Genomic DNA, 26,854 nt, shown 5'->3' on the forward strand with positions numbered 1-26,854 from the left:
CTTTTATTTTTTTCGATATAAAATAACCTTCACAGGTTCCGGGGATTAGGGCATGGATAACTTTTGGGAAGATAATTTTTTTGTTTTTTTTCAGTTTACTACTGAATCCTTCTGGGATTTCGAAGACATAAAAAAAATGAATTGCTTGGATTTACCAAACATTTTTAGGATTACCTATGGTAAGCCACTCAGTAAGCACAGGACTCAGGCTTAAAAACATATGGTATATTAAAGATGGAGGGATATTATAGCATAGTGTCAGAACAAATGTTTTAAATTACAATTTTTTTTTCATTTTCAAAATTTTTTAAATGAAGAAACTAGGGGTAACTTGGATGATGACTATATATTCCTGTGAAAAATGCAGGAGATAGTTAACAAAATTATTTAGTTGATCCAAGATTCCAAGACTGCTTGTTGGGGTGCAGGGTGGGGTAGAGTTGGTGAGGAGGAAAGGTAGTTTTGTATACTCATAAAATTGTGGGCCAGATTCTTAAGGATTTCCATAATTCAGCTCCACTCTGTCCAACCTTATTTCCTATCATTCTCCAATACATGCCCAGAGTGGGCACAGTTAGACTAGGAAACCATTCTTTAAAACCTGGAAGTTAGAACCAGGAAAAATCACATCTTCTGCTTGTGTCCCAAGCTCCAGCATTACTAAATACAGCAATATTGGGAGTTTAGCCTGAAGTGAGGCCCATCAGCTTTGGTGTAGATGGTGTGGTATAAGGAAGCCAAAGGCAGTCGACAGCCCTCCTTACCTGACGTTGAAGAGGACATTTCCATCAGGGTGTACACACAGCATGATGTTCTCCACAGTTGTATCATGGATGAAGGATCTCTTCGAATGGACAAAAAAGATATCAGGCACCCAAATCTTTCTGATTAATCTGTGATCAAAAGTCATGCTTTTAAAAAAAAAAAAAAAAAAAAAAAGTCATGCTTTTGTTGGTTTTGCTGGGAAAGGCAAGTCTTTCATCTTTCCAGTAATGCCTGAGATAAAAAGTCATTGTAAAGTCCTAGGTAGAGAGAAACAGAGACAAGTCAAGGTCAGTAGGAATATAGTTCAGGATGACCAATCAATACTATTAGTCTAGATTGGTTTCCATGGGTGTTAGTGACCTGTCTGTGAATAGCTTATATTTTCAAGTAGATTTAGAATGAAGCTACTGAGCTTCAGTCACAGAGCCTCTCCCTCACCTGGACTCTGGTAAATGTTGAGAGTTTCTGAAAACCATCAAGTATTCAAGTTGGTGAAGGGAAACAGGTTATAACTGGGAAGCATTTCTACCTAAGCACTCTGGTAAATCACCTAAAGAGATCTCAGAAGAAAGGAACCTGAAACTCCATGGTCTGGTATTTTATTTTGATTTTTTTCTCATTATAAATAAATATTCACTTTTGTGATTGATTTTGTATCCATACATTTATATTGTTTTTGTTTTAAAGAAGCCCTCCCCAAGTTGAAAAAACTACAGTCCCACAAAAACCTGGACACAGCCTTTATTGGAGCTGTTAGTGGAAAGCATGTTTTCAGAGGTTCTGAAAAAGCGACAATGATCTCCCTCTTCTTGAGAGACAGAAAGAATGCCAGGAAATGGTGGTGCTGGAATTTTAGTGTGCAAAAGAATCACCTGTGAATTCGTTAAAATGGCACATTCCCCAGAAGCTAGTTCCCAGAGATTCTGATCCAGTATGGCTCAGGTATTTGAATTGTTAATGTGTATTCCAGTTGTAAGGAGGTAAGGATGAGAGGGAAAAGCTATATTAACATTATGTTAGCAGAAAAAAAAAATGGTTAGTCAATAATTTGAGTTTTATTTGGCTCTCAGATACGACGTTAAATATTTTGTTTGAACAGAAATTCTCCTATCTTCGTCCAAGTCATTGGGTGTGGGCAATGACAACGTGTTTTACATTTCCCAAATGCTTACTTCATACTATCATTTATTTCCCAACAACACTCCTATTTTTCTTGAAATAACACGTATAATAGAACTTTGACATTTATTACACAAGCAAAGAACAAATCTCAGTAAACCACAAATAAGTCATCAAGCAATGATGAGCTCATTTGTTTTTCTTAGGATCAGAATAGAGGTACATTGTATTATTGCTCTGCGTTAATCTGGGAGCATCAGCCCTGTGTAATTTTGGATTACAGTGAGGGTGAATAAATAGAATGGTTCATTCATTACTGTAACACTACTCCACAGGGAATCCTGTGGGTTACTGCATGGATTGCTTTAATGAGCATATATTTGGTTTTAGATGCTCAGTCTGATCAGAAGGGCACTGGGCAAATACTGAGCCTATGAAGTCAAATGGCAGACATTGGTATATACATGTCAGTGGTACATCAGCGTCACCACTAGTTGGCACTATCATGAGAAGCGGGCTGAACAGCCTGTTTTGAGGAGAGCAGGACAAAACTAAAAGGGATCGAAAGTGAATTCAGGGTGGGACAAGGGAGCATGGGAAAATGATAAATGAGAAGCAAAAGAAGCCAACACTGGAGGTCACTGATGATTTTTTCAAATTAGGCATGGAGAATGCAGACCAGTTTTTGCTGATACTGAGTACTAAGGTTGAACTTATTCAGGAGAAAAGGATGAGGTCCAGTTTTGGGGGCTGTGGGGTAGACACAACGAGATTTTTAGATGCAGACTGGGTCATTCAGGTATCACTTAGAGATTATGCCAGGAGAGGCGAAATGAGAGCCTGCTTCTGGAGCACAACAGGCTCAAGAAAATGTCACTAAAAGCCACTTTTGGTAAGGGAAGAGCCAATGCTTTCTAATCAAGGCATTTTTGAATAGTGGGTACTAGTGGTGCTACTCCCTCTGGGAGTAGGGTGCTTAAAATGAAGGAAGTTTCATTTAAGGTTTGATATTGAACTGAAATAAATATTAAATTAGATAATGACAAGGACTAGAAGGACATTAACTGAAGACTGAAACCAGATGTTGGGCCATAGAAGATCTTGTTTAGACTTTTCTGGAATTTTTATGTGTCCTGTAATTTTCATTTAGTTAGCATTTGGATGGCAATGACTAGTTGAAGGAATCACTATAAATAAAAATATTAATTAAGTTTACATATGAAAAGATTATTTGCTCTTTCAATTTTAAGTGATTTATATTTTCTAGGTCCTGCTTCCTTAAGAGATCCCTACTTTATTCTCTCTCTTTCATTCTCTTCTTTTGTAAAAAAAATTATCTTTGTGGTAATTGCATACTAAAAATAATATATAGAATCTAAATTTCAATACTTAATTCTATGAAAAACACTATATATAAGCCACAGTTCATATATCAAAAATACTTTTATTCCAAAAAATATCTCGAAGCAACTTTTGAAAATTTCACAAGAACACACATGTAAAAGATTCCAGAAAAGGGAACAAAATGCAAGGATTAACATACATGAAATGACCAGATTAGATAAACAACAAACTAAATCTTTCCAGATGGAAAACGGAGTTTGAAACTAATTCATATCTTCTCTATTCATGGAGGGGGTATTCCCTGGTTTTATTTTTATCACCCTCTAGCCCCCTGCAAAAACCAAGCTTCCATATTCAAAGTAGAAAATGAAAGACAATAAGCGTTTGGCTAAGAGTTGCAACTTCAGATGTCTCCCTGGATCAGGACCTGGCAGGAAACACCAACGAACAAAGCAGGATGAACCTAAGGGGAAAGCCAGGCATGGGTTCCAGGGCAAACTGGAGGGCACAGGCCCTATCTAACGGCATTCACAAACTGTCTAAAACTTGGGGGGAGGTAGGAACAAATCCAAAATTGAAACCACAACCAAAACCAAAACATGTTCAAAGCTGCATCCTACCAGTGAGTACCTGTTAGGGCCCTTGTCATTAATAGTTGCACATAGTGTAATGTTGATAGGAAACAAAAGAAAGACAACTACAGGAGATGATATAAAAGACAACACAACTGAAGAGAACAAAATTAGATGGAAAGAGTGATTCAAATATAAGAATATACACCACTTAGGTAAGAACAAGGAAATGGACATTGAAAATTTGAAACTATAACACACTTTTTATTTGGCATAGAAAAATATACTAAAATGGGCTACACAAAGCTCTGAGACACTAACAAATTAACAGAATAGTAGTAGGTAAAAAGGAATTACATCAATAATGTATATGTTTGTGCAAGTAAATATTATTCTTAAAGTACCTGAAAAAAGCTTAAAATTACTTAAATGAAACACAATTCTGGTAATTATGTAGACTCGGTAGTTCTAAAGTGGGAGTAGAGAAAATGAAATGGAAAAATTATGGTAGGGGATATTAAAACATAAATATAGCTAAAATGGTAAAACCAGGTTAGGGGGAATGGGGAAGAGGAAACAAAAAAGCAAAGTATATAAAATGGCAAAGGAAGCAGGAAAAGGCTAAAAGGAAAATGATAATAATCAGTTTAAAGTTTTAAGTGATGGTGGTTTGCAAGTACTACTCCATAAAAATGGCAAATATTTCAGTGCAAAAATAAAATAAGGGCAGTCTCTTCTGGATTTCTAGAAACTCTAAGGGAATGGACAAACTTTTCTTAATTTAAATTTTTAGTGCTATGAGTTTAAAAAATCCTTTGTTCTCTGCTATTGTTTGTCTACAGATAAGCAAAGTTAGTATTAACTGAAAAATCTGGAAGCATTCTATCAACCCAGATTCAGGTGTTTATCATTTTGTGGGTAAGGACTCATGGTTGTGACTTCATATTTCACATATATTATGATCACCCTTTCTTCTTATGCAATTGTTTCTGGTTCATGTCACATAGCTAAATATATCATGTCCTTCAGTGCTCCACCACTGTAAAGCCATTAGAAGGAAAAGAGGAGGAAAGGAATGAGAATTTTAATCAGAGGTAGAAAGAAGTGGATAGAAGAGAGTAAAGCAACTTCAACTTTATTAAGCAAAGTAGGAAAAATAAGTAACATACGTAATTAAGATGATTTATTAAAACACCAGTGAGTTTGACACTATTGAGACTCTATCCTTTCATAAAAAGTATCTCATGGAGAAACTTACCATGTTAACCTCTGAAATGCTGTCAATGCTTTCAACCTGGACATCTATACCCACTGGAGATCCTTCAGAAAGAAGAATGGGGAATATAACAAGGAATCAGGATTATTCTGGAAACATTTAAAGTGGAGAGAGATCAATGTTGCAAATGAATTATTTTTCAAGTTTTAACAATAAATCTCTCCATTGCCTATTGATATATTATTACACATTCAGGGAGTGGATGTAGTCATGGAGTTCATGACTTTGGTAAATATGGGAGCCTTTCCTCCCTTGCCAAAAATTCAGCCTTTTTCACTTGGGCAACGCATGGCAGGCTAGAGGAACACACTGCTAGTACAGTGCTAGACAAGGATGCTGCACATTCAGAAATGTCGCTTCCCAGATCATCAGTAACCACAACCTGCATTTGGGATAAAGCAAACATCCTTTGAATGTGTGGCTGAGAGTATTCTGAAAGTCAGAATTGGAGCAACTTCAGACAGACAAGTGCTGAGATTGGTGTGCAGTTGGGTCTCACAGAATCAGGCTCATGCACCCAGAGAACAGACTGAGACCAAGACATTTCCTTGGTACACCTTACAAAGGGTTTCATCTGTACCCGTGTGAGGGGATGCTGATGTTAATAACTTTATTATTTAGTATTGTGTATGAAATTTGATGTATATATATGTTCAAATAGTTTGTATATTTATACATATAGTCTTCGTATGTTTTCTTTCCATGGTGACCAATTCTCAAACTTTATAGTCCCGAGTTAAAAAATGCTTTCAACTATTGTTGAAAAAACAGAAATCTTGCCTAGATGGATCCCAGGTGGCTGTTTCAGTCAAGATTCTGGGATTTAGAAGGGACAGGCCAGAAAAACTTCCTTCCTTATTGTCTGGATGTGCTACATGTGACATATATGTGCGTATAATTTAATAAGGCACCTAATTATTGTGTTTTAAATGCACATTATAAAACGAGATATGCCTCGCCAGTCCCTGTGCACCATCTATGACCCCCCTGCCCCATTAATTGGCTGACGTTACCTTCACTTTATCGACCCAGATTCCCTCTTCTATTCCATAAGTCTAAACCCTCAATATCATTCTTTACTTACTAGGGTATCAGCTGGCCAGGCACTGGGCCTGTCACTAGAATATATTTCCGTTTCAGGCTTTAGGAATACCTTACTTGCATCTTAACCACCAACTACTTCCTGCCATATTGGACCAATTACTTCCTGTAATGTTAATAATGACAATTCTATTAAAATTTTGTTTAATGATAATTATGATTAAGCATTAACTTGGGAACAGCTCAGTATTATTCCTTTATCAGCTTTAACTCTGGTGCTTTTATTTGGTTGTCTTTTTTCTTTAATTGGTAGAGCTATCAAAATAAAAAAATCATGGAAAGATCTCATCCCTGCCCCTATCTGGCCTTTCAGGATGAGTAAATATTCCCATTAACTCCAGTACTCCAAGGGACTGAAGGGATTGGAGAGGTCTTGGACAGGGAGCAGAATGTCCTGGAGGAAATTCTGGCATTAGAGTCCAGACCAGAGTTTGAATCCAGCTCCATGACTCACGTGTGATCTCGGGTCAGTAACATCTCTAAGCTTAGTGTCCTCAGCTATAAGATCCAGTAGTAGTACTCACCTTGGAGACTTACTGAAAGACTAGAAATAATATACAGTAAACTTAATTGATACTCAGTAAATAGCACAGAATAAATGTTACTCTTACTGCAATTCAGCAAAAATGTGAAACTGTTCCTAGGACTGCAAACCACAATTCCTAATCTTACACTCAAACATTTAGACAATCAGTCCACTCTTCACTAAAAAATGATCCAGTGTTTCTTACAGAGAGCTTATTTTAGGACAAAACCTGAACACAACTTGGATTCAAGATCTCATGACTTGTAAGTAGGACCTATTTACTGATGACTATCTCTGCAATCCAGGAACAGTCTTATAAAGCCACCATACAAGGACATTCATGCCACCACTGGACAAGCACTGGGCCCTCGGGGTTGTCTGAAGGCTGGACTGACAGTGGGGTAATAGTATGGCTTGTCTCTTAGGAATGGGTTCCTGGAAACATCTTAGATTTCTTCTTTCTTCCCTCTCATTTTTTCTATTCTTGTGGGGATCTTCCATCTCAAAGGAAAGTGTTTGTCTTCAGATGCTGTCTGACCTCATTTTTGTCTCCTTTGTATTTGATGCCCAAGTGTACTTTCTCCTGGGTCTAGGCCTCTGTACTCTGGTTTGACATTCTGAGGACAGAGTGGAGGGTGAAGGCGTGTAAAGGCAAGATGCAGAATCATAGAATTTTGGAGCTGGATAAAAGCTCCAAAGATCATTCTTTTTGTAAAACAGGAGCTGAGTCCCAGAGAAAGAGTGGCAATAAAGCAAAAACAAACCAAAACAAAACAAAAAACCATGAAATTTGTAGCCACATAAACCCGAGTTAAAATTAAATGTCTGGGGCTTCCCTGGTGGCGCAGTGGTTGAGAGTCCGCCTGCCAATGCAGGGGACACGGGTTCGTGCCCTGGTCAGGGAAGATCCCACATGCTGCGGAGCGGCTGGACCCGTGAGCCATGGCTGCTGAGCCTGTGCGTCCGGAGCCTGTGCTCCACAACGGGAGAGGCCACAACAGTGAGAGGCCCGCGTACCACAAAAAAAAAAAAAAAAAAGAAAATTAAATGTCTGTAAATCCTTAACTCCTCTAAGCCTCAGTTTGCTCATCTGTAAAATAGGGGAAATACGTATATGGTATGTGCCTAATTGGGTTGCTGTGAAACAAAATGAAAAAATGCATGTTAAGTCCTTAGCCTAACCTAACATTCAAATGTCTTAACCAACTTATTCAGTATCTATTTGATGTGTAATACATAGAACACGAAATATAACACTTTCATAAATACACTTATTAATTCTCTATGTAAAGCATTTGGAATATAGTAAAAATTAAATGACTATTAACTATTACAGTTAGGTGTTGATTTCCCAGGATCACTAACTAGGTAGTGGCATAGATGTTTATACTACTTTATATATATATATATATATATATATATATATATATATATATATATATATATATATATAAAGCTAGATCATCAATCTGGTTTTATGCATGCTGGAATAAGGAGAGCTAAATGAAAGTTATTCATCTTATTTGTGAGGTGCATTTAAAATACTTTATATATTATCTAATGTTATTATTATAGCCACTTCGTTAGTTAGCTGGGTAGAATCAATTTTAACTCCATTTGATATGAGGGAACTCATGCTCAGCAAGGTTGAAGAGCTTGCCTGCAACCTAGAGCTGTTTAATGCAGGAATATAGCCAGGTCCCTCTGGCGCCCAATCTGGTCCTCCTGTGTGAAAGCAAAGACTACACAGCAGCTTTTAGACCTTTAGCGTTTGTTTTGACTCAGTAGTCAGTATCTAGATGCTGAATTGTTTTCACTTTAAAGAAACAAAGAAATCATCAACTATAAAACTAAAACCAAAAAACCCCTTAGTTATGGGAGATGTAAAGGGTAGGGAAAGTGTAAATAAAGAAAATGAGCTGCAATTTATAACCCAAGTTAAACAAAAAGCTCCCTTAAATATGTATCCTCCTTTTTCCACATAATGAGTCAATGAATCTTCTAATGCTTTATAAAAGACACTGCAGTAGCAGCTGGTTTTAACGTTAAGGCTAATTAGGAAAACATTAAGGCAAGAGAAGTGCTGAACTTACATTTAGCTCAAGAGGAAAGAAGTATGTGTGTGTGTTTGTGTTATGGACAAGTATAAAGAAAGAGAAGATAAATTGAAGCCTGTCTTTTATATCCTGCAGGCTGATTTTCCCAGGAAGGCAGGCTTGAGAGAACAGAGAAGGGGTCACCTGTATAAAAAGCAGTTCTGACCAAGACAAGAGAAGGTTAAGGACTATATTTCACAGGGCTACCAGACTGACACTTCTGACTGAATTTATGGATTTTTCTGCCTGAACTGACTGAACACACAAGCCATTTGGATACCATTTAGCCCCAGTCCATGATTGTCAGAAAAATTTCTTAATCGTGGGATGATTTGCCACCTGCCACTAAGTAGTACATTTCAATTGCATTTTTAATGACCCCACAAAGTAGCCTCAGGAAAAAAATTGTTTTAAAACTTCTTAACATGTATCCCTAACAGGTCAAGAGAAGTGGAATTTTAAGAGCGGTTTTATGTTTTTCTGAGGGATGAGGATGATATATAGGAGGGAGAATGGAGGCATAAATGCTTTAAGATAAAAGTAGAGGGTGGGCTCTTGGTAATCTATGACAGTGCTTGTCAAATTGTAAAGTGTATTCAAATCACCTGGAGATCTTGTTAAAATGCAGATTTTGGTTCAGAAAGTCTGGGGTGGGGCCTGATCTTCTGCATTTCTAACTAACTCCCAGGTGATTCTGCAGCTGGTCCTTGGACCACTTTGAGCTACAAAGTGTAGCATGCTTGTTTCAAGGTCCAAATTCAAGGACGGTAATTTTTCTCTTAATCTTTCTGGCTTTCAGTGGTCTAAAATAGGCCCATAAAACCCTTTCCTCGAGGATAGGAGTTCATTTAATTGAGGAACCTAACTTGACAGGAATTAGGGCAGCTTTTTGAATTGGTATTGAAGAGAGTACATCATTTTGAGCTGCTAACCGCTACTCGGGAGAGGCCCATTCCAAGCCATTCCTGTGCGTCTGGAGCCCCCTAATGGCTCAAAGGACCCATAGCCCGGCAAGTTTAACTTCGTAAGATTTTCCCCAACTGAACCATGGGAGGGAAAAGATTTTAGAAACTCTTTATAGAATCATAGAGACCAAGGTTCAGAATACCTGAGTAAGAGTTGTAGAGTATATTCTCCAAACTTTGGGCAAAAATTTGGGGGAAATAAACGGTCTGTTGGGAATGGTAGTTAGATTTCGGGCATCTTTTGGAGAATTGTCATCCTTAACGACACATCTGAGAAGTACTGATGTAAGACAACAACAACAACAAACCAAAAAAAAAAAACAAACAAAAGAAGATTAAAAAAATAGACCTATATGTAAAAAAAAACAAAAACAGAAACGCACACATCTTTAAACCTGATTGATTTTGAGGCTTCTAAAAATCTTAAATTAGGTTCAATAAGTGTGAGAAATGCTCTGGAAAACAAACAAATTCTACTCACCATGATTTAATCTGATGCTGATAATCTAATTCAGTAGTTATCAAATGTGATCTCAGATCAGCATCACCAAGGAATTTATAAGACGTGACAATTGGTGACCCCACTCAAATCTACTGAATCGAAACGTCTGTGGGTGAGGCCCAGTAACTTGGCTGTTAAGGAGCCCCCAGGTGACTCTGATGCTTGCTAAAGTTTGCATCATTAACCTAATGAAATCAAAACCATACCCTTAGAACTGCAACCCAATGGATTCCAGGAAATGAAAGAACAAAAACCAAACAACCCTCAACATAACAGCTACCTGATGTACTTTTAAATTTTACCTGTTAACAAACGAGTTTTCTAGGGTACCTACACGCCTGTTGTGCTTCCCTTTGTCATAACCACAGTATGATGAGTATCAAGTTCTCCTCACCCCACGCTGAGTACTTGAAGCATTGGTTATTTATCGAAAAGCGGTACCTGTTCTACTGCTGGGGGATCCTGCCTCCTCACCACCACGCTCACTTCTCTCACCTCCATATCTCTAGCATGAAAAGTTGTCAGTTCAGGAGTTGTGGGTGTGGGAGACCTTAGGTCAATGACAGGAGAGTCAGGATGGATTTAGCAGTAAGACGGAGAGTTCAGTTTACCTTGTGGATTTTACCACATCCTGTGCATCTCTGGGAAACTTGGTACCCTCAGTGACGCAACTACATGCACAGTAAACAATCTGACGGGAGGAAAGGCTTTCTTACAAGTGTATCCTTCTAATGTGGTTTGCTTCTCTTCTCATCAGCCATTGCATCTTGGTTCCACCACTTACTGCTTTTTTCATGGCCTTGAGAAAATTTCTTGACTTCTCTAAGCCCCAGTTTCCACACTGGAATAATTTAGGGATCATGATAACGCCTACTTCATAGGGTCACTGTGAGCGTGGAACGAGACAGTGCATTAAAGGGCTTAGCACGGTGCATTAAAGGGCATTCCAACATTTTGATCACTTTTTGTTGCTAGGAGTAAATAAAGGAAAAATCCTCAGCAGAGGTGGTTCAAGGGAAGCCATGGCGTTTGGCAGGCCAGTTCTTCAACAAAAGCCAGGCATTGCAGCTCATAAGAATGTTCAACAAGATTTTATGAATATTATCATATAACCCAACTTAAATTTTAATTAAAACAATATGTTGCTGTATGGGCAAGATATATACATTCACTATTTTTGAACACACACTATTTATTGAACACACTATTTATGATCATGTATATAGAAAAAAATGAGTCTTTTTGGTTAATTTAAAACGCATAAATTATCAACTGTTCTTATTCAAGAGAAGATCATTGTAAAAGCCTTTTTGTTTTTTTTTTTAATTGGTGGTCTTGTGTTTTGGTCTTAATTCCTTCAAATTTTCAACTCAATTTTTTGACAGTGCAATGGATTGTGACACAAGAGTTTTGTAAAGATAGTACTCACCTCCAAATCCAGGTCTCACTGCAGAATTCTGGTCCTCTACATGGAGAAGTTGCTTATACTTCAGGGGCCACACTTTGGCACTGTCATCTTTCCTCATTCTAGCTTCTTGTTTGCTGTACCTCCAAGGGAGAAAAATGCTTCTGAGATACATATGCTTCTGGATATTTTGATTTAGCTTAGCTTTCTGTGCTCAACATGATATGCTCTAAAATATACACATAAAAGCTCATTTTCTAAGTTCGTATTACATATAGCCAAAGATCTGCCAGCATTTACTGTTTAGTATACAAGGGTGGGGCAGGTAAGCAAATCTTGGAGCACCTTAGATGATAAACTGAGTTTGGATGTGATCCTGACAGGCAATGTTTCTCAGAATGTGGGTTATAGTAGGAAAACCTGGTCACTAGCACCTGCGTGGAGGTGATCAAGATTCAGATCCACGGACCCCAACCCAGATCAACGAAACCAGAACCAGAGGATACAGGGTCTAGGCATCTGCATTCAATGTGCTACCTAAGTGATTCTTAGAGTCACTGAAGTTAAACTACCTCTTGCACTAAGACAGTAAAAAAAAAAAAAAACATGAAAAATTGTAGACTGATGAAAATAGTGTTTTACAAAGACAGAATGTGCAAAAATTATGGGTGCTGGTTGAGATTAGAGGAAGTACCCCTATGGCAGATTCTGGAACCTGAGAGAAGGCGATGGGCATGGATGGAGAGGAATCCCAGGGAGAAATGGATGATCTGACAGCTGATTGGACCTAAGGTCAGGTCCAGCTGTGAAGCAGGTGCAGCCTATTTTCACCTGCAGTTTTCTAGGGCAAAGGCAAAGTGTGTGGCCTCTCCCTTGTGTGTGGAGTCCTGATCTGGGAGTGAAGCCCGTTCCTCCCTGGGTCTTTGAACTCTGGCAAGTTACTGGGCCTCCCTGACTCATTTCCTGTGCTGTGACACATACCTCCCAGACGTGTTCTAAGTGTGGCGGCAGAATATCTGTGGAAGCGCACACAGCTCCTCTGTATGTGACATGCTGCTGTCTCCTCATCCCCGGTGCCCGAGACCTAGTTCACTGCCTCTTCCAGAAGAACGTTCCTGTCGCCATCACCGTCATCATTGTCAGCAGCAGCAATAACACAAGACACTGAGGGGTCTTCTAGGTGAATTCTGGTTACTCTGAATTCCTGACTGACTTTTGCATTGATACATGTCTTCTTCAGGAAACACACATAAAATTTTAACATAAGACTCGTGAACGCAATTTCCTAACTCAATAAAGTGACTTTGATTGTGGGAATTTCACATCCTGAAGCGGCTGGTTTAAGAAATATGTCCAGGCTTATGGGCACCTCAGATCACCTAGTATGGTCTTTAACTAGAGAAGCTTCTGGCTGAAACCCTCAGAGATTTATGTATATATTTTTGCCATTAATAGAAACGGCGAAGTTGGAGGAACAAATCTGTTTTGAGTAGAAGACAAATGAGTTTGATTTTAAACATAAGTCATTTTATCCTATGAATAATTGAACACATAGAACTATTTCTTCCAAGGATCTCTTAACTAGAAAACTTCTTTCAGGGAGCTAGGATGAACCATTTATTGAAAAAGTAATAGCAGCTAGCTTTTATTAAATGCCTACTGTGTTCAAGGCCCCCTACCAGATGTTTTGTAAATATTATCTTTGGGGTACATCTGAATCACCAGGTTTGCTGGGTCCCATGCCCAGAGTTTCTGATTCCACAGTTTTAGGGTATGAGAATTTGCATTTATAACAATTTCTCTGGAGAACTACTGGTCTGGAAAATAGCAGACATTTTATAAAAGCTAGCTAGTTGTTATTATTTTATGAAAAGTGGAATGTAACCTTGGGTGGAAATTCATGAACTTCTTCAGTAATATACACAACAAAATGGCAATCTCTAATACTCTTTTCAAAAGCATACCCCTCCATGAGATTGGTAGCGATAAATCTTAATTAAGAATCCCCAGAACAATGAACATGCAGCCTGCTATGAAAGGCACTCTTGGCAGTACCTGAAATCACACACACCTTTTTTTACCTGAGGGCTCTTCTGATGTACAGTGAGATGTCCCATCTTTATTCATTTTTGACTTTATTTATACATCTACTTCTCAAAATATTTATACATCTACTTCTCAAAGAGGTTTATGTGGCTTAGATACCCTCTAAAAGAATTTTGAAAACCTCACACATATTTAAGTAGACACCTACAATTTTTTCATCATAAAAGTTAAAATTACTTAAATATTGATAATAATTTAAAATAAAACATATTCCTCCTTTTAATGTATCCAATGAACCTAAAAAACCCACTTTATGCATTTTAAAATACATGAATAAACTCCTCTTTAAAAACCAGAAGTTTTATCTCATTCCTTGTTTTCTTGGAATTTGTATTTTATTTTATTTCCATTTTATTTGAAAGTTCATTCGGGTTTTTCCGTAAGATGTTACGGAAAAACCCGAATGAACTTTTTGGCCAATCCAATATTTCCTTCATTGAATTTTATCACCCCATCATACTTCTTTGCAAGAATATATGTATACATATTGAAATCATCTTTTTTAGCCTCTGTGACTATTGCAAATGGAGCAAAACATAATGCATATAAATGTTGATAAATACTTATTAAAATTATGAATTAAATTTTATAGGAAAAGTATTTCTTAATAAAGTGATGGTACATTTTCCCTATTTTGTGTATCTGTATATGGATATTACTTATTGCACTTGTTATTTCTTGTCTTTTTGATAAAGCCCTTCTAACAGGTATGAGGTGATATCTCATTGTAGTTTTGATTTACATTTCCTGATCCTACTTTTCACTTCTATAGATGAAAATATTGAAAAACTTTGTTGATATATATGTAAGTACATGGAATTGCAAGAAATTTTGTTTCAGGAATGTAACTTAATTATTTAAATTCCTTCCTATTTTCCAAAATTCACGTTGTGGTCTATCATCAATTATTTCTAATGATTTGTAACCTGACAAATTAATTAGGTTATTACTTCAATATTGATGAACACAAAAAAAAAAAAAGAAAAGAAAATCACGCAGTTTGGAAAAGGATGTGTTATTTAAACTAAAGTCATCCATTACCTCAACAACAATATCTGTAAAGGCTTCTTTGTACCTGGGAGGATTTTATACACTGGTGTAATACACATAGTTAAGATTCAGGAAGAGGGAGAGGCATGCCTTTATTTTGCCAAATGGGACAGAGCAATCATTAAAGGGAGGCTACAGAGGAGATTGCAGGCAAGTTTTCAGGAGGATCAGTTTTAGGAAAGAGGTCAGAGGAAGTCAGAGATCCAGAAATAATTATTTTAAAACTATCCATGCCCACGTGCCCCTCTGATAGCTTGCATGTACCCTAAGGGGAACATTATACTCTAGGAGTATAAGTGCCCTATTTGAAGACCTCTGGCTTATTAAAAAAAAAGACATATATAGAAAGGTTAATAAAATGAAGACTGAAATAGAACAAAGGCAAGAAAAGTAAATATGCTTAATAAGGGGATTAATTTATGACAGAGAATCAGATTTAGCTCAGAGCTTTCTGGCCTGATTCCATATATGTATAATTTTAAGCCCCTTTGTCTTCTGCCCTCTTCCCTTTCCTAGAAAAAATGATTTTGTTTTTAGTAGTTACTGAAAGAAATCTTTTGGATGACTTCTGTCTGAGGAGAGGGTCTTCTAGAAGGCTAGGTGCCAATGGGATAGAACAAAGAAATCTCAACTCATGGAAGAGTCTGGCATCATTACAGCATTCTTAATCTTTATAGCATTCTTAATCATTACAGCATTCTTATTCTTTCCCCACAAAGGAAGATTATGAACATTGTTTGAGAAACAACAGGTAAGGCTCGGTAATAGTTGCCATTTTTCTTTTTGAGTTAGAACCTTTTTCTTTCTGGATGAAACAAAGGAATCATATTTTTATGTTCCCCTCTCTTGTCAGTATCAGAAACTTTACTATAATTTTGTCACTAAGAAAGTGTGGGTTCAGGGGGAAGGAAGGGCTGGATTTTGAGTGGTTTTAGGGGAATAAAGGTGTCTTTGAGGAGGATATACTAGGTAGAGAATTAAAAAGTACCAGAACTGCTTGAGGAAAAGCAAATACATCCAACTCATTCTGATACATTGGTGTTTAGTCAGTGGAAAGACAAAAACTCATTTTAACTGAGTCATACTCAGCTGGTTGCTTTACCAAACTGCTTTCCCAAGGGCCTATATAGTTGATTAGTTTACTAGGATCAGGACTTGAAAACGACTAGGCCTGACTAAATAGACTATTTACCCAAGAGAGGCTATAATTAAGAAACATATTAAAAAATATTTAATCTAGAGAGTTAACAGTGAGATAACAATTAAAAGTATGAATGCCATTTTATACCTATTAAATGAGCAGAAAACAAAAAATTTTAGTACCCAATGCTGCTAAGAATAGGATGAAATAGAAATGTTTATACTTTGTGGGTAGCAATATACTTGTAAAACCCGTTTAGAAGTTGATTTTGAGAGCTACGAAAATAATTCACATCCTTTGATGCCAATCCAAGGAATGCAGTAAAGTAGTCGGAAGGAAAATCAGTTGATCCAATTTTTGGTCACAAATAAAACCTTGATAATTCTGGATCCAATGTTTATTTTTAGGTCCCTAATGCTTTTGAGACTTCTTAGAGAGGACATTGTGCGTTATACGGAGTGAATCTTGTGGCTTCGACTGAACTGCCCTTGAACTCATGACTCTGGGAATACACACTTGACTTTAGTCAACAGCCCGTTTCTTACAAAGGAAAAATCTACACGGACGAGCATTTCTGTGGAAGAGCCAGCCAGAGAGTGCCCCACTAGAGACACAACAGTTTCCATGACTTAACTTGTGTCTCTATCAGATCATGAGCTCAGTGAGGTCTCAGTTTCCTCATCTGTGAAATGAAGAAATTGGACCAGATTAGGAGCTGGTTTGCAGACATTTTTTGGATAGCCCATATGGTGTATTAAAGTGGAAAATTTCACAGGAAAATCTGAATTTTTCTCTTGAAAAATCAGAAAATCTGGCAATACCAGGCTCAAGTTGTCTTATAAGAAGTCTTGACCTGACCAGCCTCTGCCGCCAGAGGAGCATATAGCCTGTAGTTGCCACAGTCTCTGCCACTCCCTTTGTTATTTGCAGTAGCAGTTGAATTGGCAATCTCTAGGACCCTCTTGGCTTCTACATTAGGTTCCTGGATATGCTGGTAAATGTTTAAGTGGCTCCCCTGGAAAAAAAAGCCCTATTTGTAGTGTTTGTTGATTTCCATGATGTAAATACTGCCACCATAGCTGATTTCAAGCTACAGATATGACAGAGATGTGTGTAGCCCATAGTGTAATATAGTATAGTAAAGTATAGTTTTGTGTATTATAGTACACTACAGTTTATAGGATAGTATATATAGTACAGTATAGTGTAGTGTTTCTACCAGACATAAATAGATATAAATAATGGAGAACAATAGACAATAGCGACATGTAGTAAAGTAGTTAGGAAGTGGTGAGTTTTAAGTACTTACTACCTTCGTTTTAAAAATAATTTATTTAATTGTATATTTATATAATTTAATTTTTAATAATGCTTATATTTAACAGCCTTAAAATTTAACAATTGGCTCTTGCAAGCCATTTTGCACAGACACGGGCACTCTGATTATTCTTAAAGCCAGAGACAGTGTGTTGTTCTTAACTCTCAACCCAGTACTTGTCATACAAAAGGCACTCAGTACCATTGTTGAAAGAACGAATAAATATTCAGTGAGTCTAGATGCCTAATCCCCTTTGCATCCCTTGAGAGCCAAATCTCTCCCCTAGGCCAAACAGGAGCATTTTCCCCTGCCATACTTAATTTATTCACCCACTCCTCCTCTCCCCCATTTTGTCTTTAAGAAATAAAGGGAATGTTTGGATGAAAGATTTTTAAAATACTTCGATAAAAAAGGGAATCTTTGGGCAAAAAGTAAGATTATATTCTGAATGAAAAAGGTTAATAGCAAAGGATTTAAGGGCCTAATTGTAGGAAAACTGGCTCAAAATCATGTACATAAATGTAAGCTAATATATAAAGATACACTTCCTAATTTTCAAAGAAAGCTCAGGCCTTTCTTCCATGTTCATTCTATTAGTTCTCTTGCATCATGACAGAGTGGATTGTTCATTCATTCATTCATTACTTATTTAATTACCGATAATCAGATTGTGTGTAGGGCAAAGGACCTCACAGCATTTATTCATATACTAAGGTCTAATGTATCCTGGGCTCTTTACTCTAGAAACTATCCTATACAGTAATTTCAGTATTTTTGTCAAAATGCCTTAAAATCTTCATGAGAGAATGCTGAGCGACAGCTCAGAAACAGGCTGGCTGAATTATTCTGTTCACTGGGGAAAATGCCTGACTTTCATCCTAAGTGGCAGCTTCTGAACTAGGGTCTATGTTTTACGCAATCCCTAGTGTCCTAGAGGATTTTTCTTTGAAGAACAAAAGAAGCAGATATAAATTTTAATGAGTCATGTTGTAGCTTATCGCTGAAAGGGGTACCTCACTTAGGTTATAGAGAAGTGAAAACAAACATGCTTGGCCCCATGGAGTGGGAAGCCCGGGGTTACCTCTTCATTTAAATAGATTCTAAAAATGAGACACCTAACATAAGAGAGAAATTCCCACCCCACCACAAAGAACAGATGTTCTCCTCTTGTCCCTTAAATGACACCTAAAAAATACACATGGTAGGTTTTTCTGCAGCAACTCTTCCACCGAGAGTGTGCTGGTGAGATTGATGAGTTCCTATGACCATCTCCCTTCTTATCTGCACATCCACCAAACAAACTGGACAAACTTCCTATTGTTTGAGTTGTAGATGATATTTTAAGCAGTCTCTATTTGTTTCAAAATTCGATAAAATATACTACTAAAATATACTGGAGGTTATAAGCAATCTGAAAAAACATACAGTTTGGTTGTATAGCCCCACATTTCCCAAATATTGCTTGCCCAATTGCCTTGAAGGAGACTCAAAGTGTTTAAACTGGGCAAGATTTCATAGCATCTCAGATCTGTGTGTGGGAGCAGAAGCCTGGAAGGGAAGTGTGGGAGGTGGTCCTTGATTTTTAAGAGCAGAGCAGGAATTAGGAATCTAGTGATCTCTCCTCCCCTCCCGCCATACCTCTTTTGTTTTTGATCATTAAACCTGAGGCTTCAGAAGGATTTATTAAATTTTTATGTTCTTTCCTGATGCTATAGTGAGTGCTTCATAAATATCCAAGATGTGAGGGCAATCTGGCTGAAACAAAAGTTACCTCACTGATTGCTAAGATTGGCTGGGTGATATCACTCACCTTTATTCCTCAATTTCTCCTACTGGGTCTTTTTGGGAGTCTTGTGCTTGGTGAAAAGGAAAGACTTTCCCTACAACAGGAGGTCATTTCTTGGTTATTAAAGGGTGGTAGGGTGACTAATCGTTCTAGTTTGTCTGCGACTGAGGGGGTTCCTGGGACTTCTAGTGCTAAAGACCATGGAACCCCAGGCAAATCAGGATGAACTGGTCATTCTAGTAGAGAGCTATGCCGCTTCACTAGCAGGTCCAAACATACTCTGATTATTGATAAGATAATAATGATGATGTATTGACATTCAGGATGATATTTCAAAATGGAAAATGAATTTTAAAAAACAACAAATGGCTTTAATGTCTTTCAGTACTGTCTCATCGATATACAGAACTATACACTCTGCAAGTACTTGACATTAGAAATTTGTACTTAGACTGATTTCTACTCAAAAAATTTTGAAGGAACATTAAACTCATGTTATTTATAATAAATGCATTACTCATTTATTATAAATAATATAATACAAATAATAATACAATTTCTCAAGGAGAAATACAATCCTTGAAAGAAGATTCATACATGAGCCCTTTAACTGTTTTCTCCAAAAATAAGCAAGCAAATGCCAGCAGAAACCCCAGATTCTGCTCTTTCTATGCTCATTAGAGGTGATTTATTTTGATGGGTGAATGCTACCTCTAGAGACAATCACTGCCACAAATACGTGCTACCATTAAAGGTACAGTTCTGAGGCAGGTGGTGAGAGAAACTGGGACTACACTATGGATATCTTACCGGGTCGGCTTCACTGAAGAGAAGCAGCGCTGGTGGGGCTTCTTGATTTCACCAGCAGCACAAGCATTTGACATCAGTGTGATCCAGATGCAGGTGAAGAAGACCAACTGGGAAGCCGGGATCACCTCTGCCGAAAGAAAGGAATGTAGATGGATGCAACCAACGCTGTTACCAATATTGCTTCTTCACGTGTCTTTTAAAAAGTAATTAGAGGGGCTTCCCTGGTGGCGCAGGGGTTGAGGGTCTGCCTGCCGATGCAGGGGACACGGGTTCGAGCCCTGGTCTGGGAGGATCCCACATGCCGCGGGGCAACTAGGCCCGTGAGCCACAACTACTGAGCCTGCGCGTCTGGAGCCTGTGCTCTGCAACAAGAGAGGCCGCGATAGTGAGAGGCCTGCGCACCGCAATGAAGAGTGGCCCCTGCTTGCCACAACTAGAGAAAGCCCTCGCACAGAAACAAAGACCCAACACAGCAAAAATAAATAAATTAATTAATAAACTCCTACCCCCAACATCTTCTAAAAAAAAAAAAAGAATTGAGATCATGTAAATCAGACATCAGCAATCAAATTCTAGTCAGAAAAGGGTGGGAAGAGCAAATGTGAGATGAGGTGGCAGGAGTGAGTCACTCAAAAAAAAAAAAAAGTAATTTGAGTGCCAGGTAAAAAGGTATCAAGGAAAAAAGAGAGACATTGTTTTCAATGCTGTGTCTTTTGTTTTAGTAGGTTAAATGGATTGACATCATTTACAGGCAAACATCTGTCTCGATCACCAGCAATTTAAGAAAAACAAAGCAGATTTTTTCATTTTGTTTCCATCCTTTAGTCCCTCTTTCCAGGGAAGGTTCTTAGTGGGATGCTTGATCCCCTACTCAATAAACTCCCAGCTGCAGTCCTCCGCAGACAGAGAAGTGAGATTAGGCATTAAGTCCCCTTAATCCAACACAATATTATTTGAATATATTTAATGACTCAGCAAAATAATATGCTTAATGAGAATAAAGATGATTAGTTTAATTTTAGTTATAGTTTTAAAGATCCTTTCCTTTATCTCATGACTGTTTTTTTAATCCAGAAAGGAATCTTTCCCTCTCAAATGCGTACAGATTGCCAGAATACAAACAAACTTAAATTATTATTTTATCAAATAAATAATCATATTTTAAGATGATGGTTTATTCCATTGATATAAAAAGTAGTTCAATTTAAGGTTTAATGTGGTGAGCAGCCAGATAAATAAAAAAAGAAATTAGTCTTGGGCAGTGGGTAAGGAATTAAATTATGGCCACATCGGCTCCTAAAGGTACTTTGCACACATCGAGTAGAAATATTCCCTCCATGTATGCAAAGTACCAGTGAATGGGCAGGTTAGTGAAATTCAGTTTCTCCAACTAAAAAAGCACAGGGTGAGCAATCCAGCGACAACTGACCTGTTTACTAGGACTTAAGAAGAATGCTGTTTTCTTCCCAGGGATATACTGTGAAGCAATTCTTAAATTTCCTCGAATTGATTTGTCTCCTTGACACCTCATATCCTGTGTTATTGCTTGATGATGTTAATTTATTTTGATTTGGGTTATCTCTTCTCTTGGCCCATGCATCTCCTATGTTTCTTTGGCATGTCTTTCCTCTTTAAAATATGTGTTTTATATAAAATATTACAAATATTACAAATATACAGAATGATGTAATAAATACTTACCTCTCTCTTGATCCCCTAGTTAGTGTTTATCATTGTATACAGTTATACTATTATGTATATTATGTACAGGTTTTTTGCATATTTCAGAAAGCTTAATAAAAATGGTGTTAAATGATACTTTTACCTCTGCAACATACTTTTCTTCTCCACATTATGCTTAGAATTATTGTGTTGTTAGTTGCAGTCCTAGTGAATTTTTGAGTGCCATATAGTATCTCACCGTGTAGATAACTAACATTTTATTTATTCTTTTGCTGATGGGCATTATTTCTTATTTTTCAATGATAACCAATCTATTATAAGCAAACCTGCAGTGAATTTTTGTCAATATTTTCTTGTTCTCATACATAACAGTTTCTCTAGGGTAAGTACCTAGGAGTAAAACTTCTAGGCTGAACAATTTTCACATCTTCAAATTTATAGGAGACTACCATAATGCTCCTAAACATGACTGTACCAATTTACAGCCCCATTAGAAGTGAATGAGAGCCCTCATTTCTTAAAATCTTTTTTTTAACATTAATATTATCAGGCTTTTAAATGTTACCCAATCCAATCAATGTTGTAGTTTTAAGTTTAATGTCCCTAATGGCTAGAGAAATTTGAGCATGTTTTTTTTCATGTCTTTCTGGGCCAGTAAGCTTTCCTCTTCTGCAAAGAACCAGTCAATAGAAGAAATGTGAGGAAAGTTGCTGGTCTTAAGCTACTTCTGGAGGATGCCACCATGGTCAAAGTTTGTTTCCTACCCTAGTGATCTCATGAGATCCAGGGCCCTGACACTTGACCCGAGCGCTCTCTGCTACCTGGGCCTGTTCTCTTCATTAAGTACCAGGATCTACACCAACATTTCCCAAAGTAGTTCTTGGCTACACTGGAGATGTTTTGTGAAAAAACGTTCTGTGCCAAGTGAGTCTGGGAAACACTATACAAAAGAAATTTTTTGTGTGTGGCTGTTTACCAATAAAATTTGTTTGTTGACATTTGAATTTCATAGAGTTTTCATGTATCATGAAATCTTCTTCTCTTTTCTCCCCCAATTAAACACTGTAAAAACCATTTGGTGGGATGGATACAGCCCACGGGGCATAATTTGCCAACTGTGAGTCCCCAGTCTAGGTTGTGGATTCACAGTTCACATCACGGTTCAGTGAAAATGCTCTCCTCCTTCAGCAGTGGGGAGGATGTGAGTTCAATGGTCTAGCCTCAGTGCTTATCTTACTAGATCTGCTGGAAATAGCGACACACCTGAGCTCTCCCTACTTGAAATATTTTCTTCACCTGCCCTCTGGGATACTGGACTTGCCTGTTTTCCTCTTACATCTTCCTCATTCCTGCTCGGTTCTATTATCTTATCTCCCTTCCTCTAACAGATTTCACAGTACTCGAATGGCCCTATGCTCAGCACTTCAGTACTTTAGTACTCGTCTTTCCTACCAACTCACTCATTTTGTGATCTCAGCCAGTCTCAAGGCTTTAAGAACTGTACATACACTCCCAAATTATATAATCAGTCCAGGCTTTTCTCGCAGAATTCCATCTCATATTCCTACGGTCTCAATATTTGTGTCCCCCAAATACAAATGCTGAAATCTTAACCCTCAAAGGTGATGGTTTTAGTAGGTGGAGGCTTTGGGAGGTGATTAGGATGAAGCCCTCAAAAATGGGATGAATGGTCTCATAAAAGAGGCTCCAGAAAGATCTCTCACCCCTTCCACCATGTGAGGATAAAACAAGAAGTCTGCAACCTGGAACACAGCCCTCATCTGACCAAACTGGCACCCTGATCTTGGACATGAACTGTAAGAAATAAATTTCTGTTGTTTATAAACTGCCCAGTGTGTGGTATAGTGTGATAGCAGCCCAAACAGACTAAGACACATATCCAACTGCCTGCTTACTTGGATGTCTGATAAGTATCTCAAGCTCAACATGTCAAAAAGTAAGTTTGTTAATATCACTCCCCCCAGCCCACCAATAGCCTTCTCTATCTCAACTGATAACAACACTGTCTGTTCTTGACTCCTGTCTCTGACATTCCTTGTCCAGTCCACCTTAAAAATACATCCAGGATCCAAGTGCTTCTCACCAGCATCTCAGCTACTACCCTGGCCTTTTAGTCATCACCTGTTGCTTGAATTATTGCAGTGGTGGCCTGTCTCCTTGCTTCTTCCCTTGCCTTGTTTCAGTTAATGCTCAACACAGCCACCAGCGATCCTTTAAAAATATCAGTCAGGTCAAGTAACTCCTCTCTTCAAAACTCTGCAATGGCTTCTCCTTTCCTTCAATTTGAAAAGTCTTTACAAAGGCTAGGAAAGCCTTACCTAATCTACAGTTTCCTCCTCTTCCTTGCCTTCTCCACTGTTCCCTCCCCCACCACTGGCTGTAGAAATACTGGCCTCTGTGGTTCCTGGAACACACCAAACACACTCCCACAGCAGGGTCTTTGCACAGATTGTCACACTTGCCTGACCCACCCATCATATAGATTCTGACCCACCCAAGGATCTATATGACTAACTCCTTTAACAAATTTAAATCTTTGTTCAAATATCGTTTATTCCATGAAGCATACCCTAACCCCCCTTTAAAAAATGCAGTATGCCCCTTTCCTTCAAACACCTGTTACCAATCTACCATATACTCCACTTAGCATGTTTACAATTTACTTATTATAGTTATTATTCATTCTCTGTCTAATCATGCTAGAATGTAAGCTTTACAAGGAAGCATTCTTTGTCTGTTTTGTTCCCTGGGGTATCCTAAACACTTGTAACCATTTTTGGCATTTAATCAGTGTTTAATAAATATTTGTTACATTAAAAGCATCAGAAAAAATCCTGTTTAGTTCTGCTGAATTGTGTGTTTCCCAAACTAGGTTGACCTAAGATCTCCATTAAAAAAAAAATCCACCAGACTTACTAATATTCCTCAAAGAAAGTGCTCCTCCAGAGCACCCAGTTTGGGAAATTCTGATTTATCAGTTAATCTGTGATTTACAAATCCTCCTTATCAAAATTCTATGTCCTAGCACCTCATGACTACTTTTTTTTTAACATCTTTATTGGAGTACAATTGCTTTACAATGGTGTGTTAGTTTCTGCTTTATACCAAAGTGAACCAGCTATACATATACATATATCCCTATATCTCTTCCCTCTTGCATCTCCCTCCCACTCTCTCTAACCCACCCCTCTAGGTGGTCACAAAGCACCGAGCTGATCCCCCTGTGCTATGCGGCTGCTTCCCACTAGATATCGGTTTTACATTTGGTAGCGTATATATGTCCATGCCACTCTCTCACTTTGTCCCAGCTTACACTTCCCTCTCCCCATGTCCTCAAGTCCATTCTCTAGAAGGTCTGCGTCTTTATTCCTGTCCTGTGCCTAGGCTCTTCATGACTTTTTTTTTTTTTAGATTCCATATACGTCTGTTAACATAAGGTATTTGTTTCTCTCTTTCTGACTTACTTCATTCTGTATGACAGACTCTAGGTCCATCCACCTCACTACAAAGAACTCAATTTCGTTTCTTTTTATGGCTGAGTAATATTCCATTGTATATATGTGCCACATCTTCTTGATCCATTCATCTTTTCATGGACAATTAAGTTGCATCCATGTCCTGGCTATTGTAAATAGAGCTGTAATGAACATTGTGGTACATGACTCTTTTTGAATTATGGTTTTCTCAGGGTATATGCCCAGTAGTGGGATTGCTGGGTCAGATGGTAGTCCTATTTGTAGTTTTTTAAGGAACCTCCATACTGTTCTCCATAGTGGCTGTATCAATTTACATTCCCACTAACAGTGCAAGAGGGTTCCCTTTTCTCCACACCCTCTCCAGCATTTATTGTTTTTAGATTTTTTGATGATGGCCATTCTGACTGGTGTGAGATGATACCTCATTGTAGCTTTGATCTGCATTTCTCTAATGATTAATGATGTTCAGCATCCTTTCATGTGTTTGTTGACAATCTGTATATCTTCTTTGGAGAAATGTCTATTTAGGTCTTCTGCCCATTTTTGGATTGGGTTGTTTGTTTTTTTGATATTGAGCTGCATGAGCTGCTTGTAAATTTTGCAGATAAATGCTTTGTCAGTTCCTTCATTTGCAAATATTTTTTCCCATTCTGAGGGGTGTCTTTTTGTCTTGTTTATGTTTTCCTTTACTATGCAAAAGCTTTTAAATTTCATTAGGTCCCATTTGTTTACTTTTGTTTTTATTTCCATTACTCCGGGAGGTGGGTCAAGAAGGAACTTGCTGTGATTTATGTCATAGAGTGTTCTGCCTATGTTTTCTCCTCAGAGTTTTATAGTGGCGGGCCTTACATTTAGGTCTTCAATCCATTTTGAGTTTATTTTTGTGTATGGTGTTAGGGAGTGTTCTAATTTCATTGTTTTACATGTAGCTATACAGTTTTCCTAGCACCACTTATTGAAGAGGCTGTCTTTTCTCCATTGTATTTTCTTGCCTCCTTAATCAAAAATAAGGTGACCATATGTATGTGGGTTTATCTCTGGGCTTTCAATATTGTTCCATTGATCTATATCTCTGTTTTTGTGCCAGTACCATACTGTCTTGATTACTGTAGCTTTGTAGTATAGTCTGAAGTCCAGAAGCTGATTCCTCCAGCTCCGTTTTTCATTCCCAAGATTGCTTTGGCTATTCAGGGTTTTTTGAGTTTCCATACAAATTGTGAAATTTTTTGTTCTAGTTCTGTGAAAAATGCCACTGGTAGTTTGATAGGGATTGCATTGAATCTGTAGATTGCTTTGGGTAGTAGAGTCATTTTCACAATGTTGATTCTTCCAATCCAAGAACATGGTATATCTCTCCATCTGTTTCTATCATCTTTAATTTCTTTCATCAGTGTCTTATAGTTTTCTGGATACAGGTCTTTTGTCTCCTTAGGTAGGTTTATTCCTAGGTATTTTATTCTTTTTGTTGCAATGGTAAATGGGACTGTTTCCTTAATTTCTCTTTCAGATTTTTCATCATTAGTGTATAGGAATGCAAGAGATTTCTGTGCATGAATTTTGTATCCTGCTACTTTACCAAATTCATTGATTAGCTCTAGTAGTTTTCTGGTAGCATTTTTAGGATTCTCTATGTATAGTATCATGTCATCTGCAAACAGTGACAGCTTTACTTCTTACTTTCCAATTTGGTTTCCTTTTATTTCCTTTACTTCTCTGATTGCTGTGGCTAAAGCTTCCAAAACTATGTTGAATAAGAATGGTGAGAGTGGACAACCTTGTCTTGTTCCTGATC

The 26,854-nt window shown here is 37.7% G+C and overlaps 1 protein-coding gene across 1 annotated transcript in view; it reads right to left on the bottom strand.

The window, feature by feature from the left end:
* Positions 1-26,854, bottom strand: part of GABRR3 (gamma-aminobutyric acid type A receptor rho3 subunit) — a 106,838-nt gene that overhangs the window by 19,949 nt on the left and 60,035 nt on the right. Inside the window, exons 2-6 of the mRNA XM_029213698.1 lie at positions 19,883-20,009; positions 11,696-11,808; positions 5,059-5,120; positions 952-1,022; positions 765-917 (exon numbers count right to left, since the gene is read on the bottom strand). Coding sequence (XP_029069531.1) covers positions 765-917; positions 952-1,022; positions 5,059-5,120; positions 11,696-11,808; positions 19,883-20,009 — 526 coding nt within the window. The remainder of the gene's footprint in view (positions 1-764; positions 918-951; positions 1,023-5,058; positions 5,121-11,695; positions 11,809-19,882; positions 20,010-26,854) is intronic.

Source organism: Monodon monoceros, unplaced genomic scaffold (genome assembly GCF_005190385.1).
Source record: "Monodon monoceros isolate NGI ecotype Baffin Bay Population unplaced genomic scaffold, NGI_Narwhal_1 Super_Scaffold_11, whole genome shotgun sequence".
NCBI classification, from domain to species: domain Eukaryota; kingdom Metazoa; phylum Chordata; class Mammalia; order Artiodactyla; family Monodontidae; genus Monodon; species Monodon monoceros.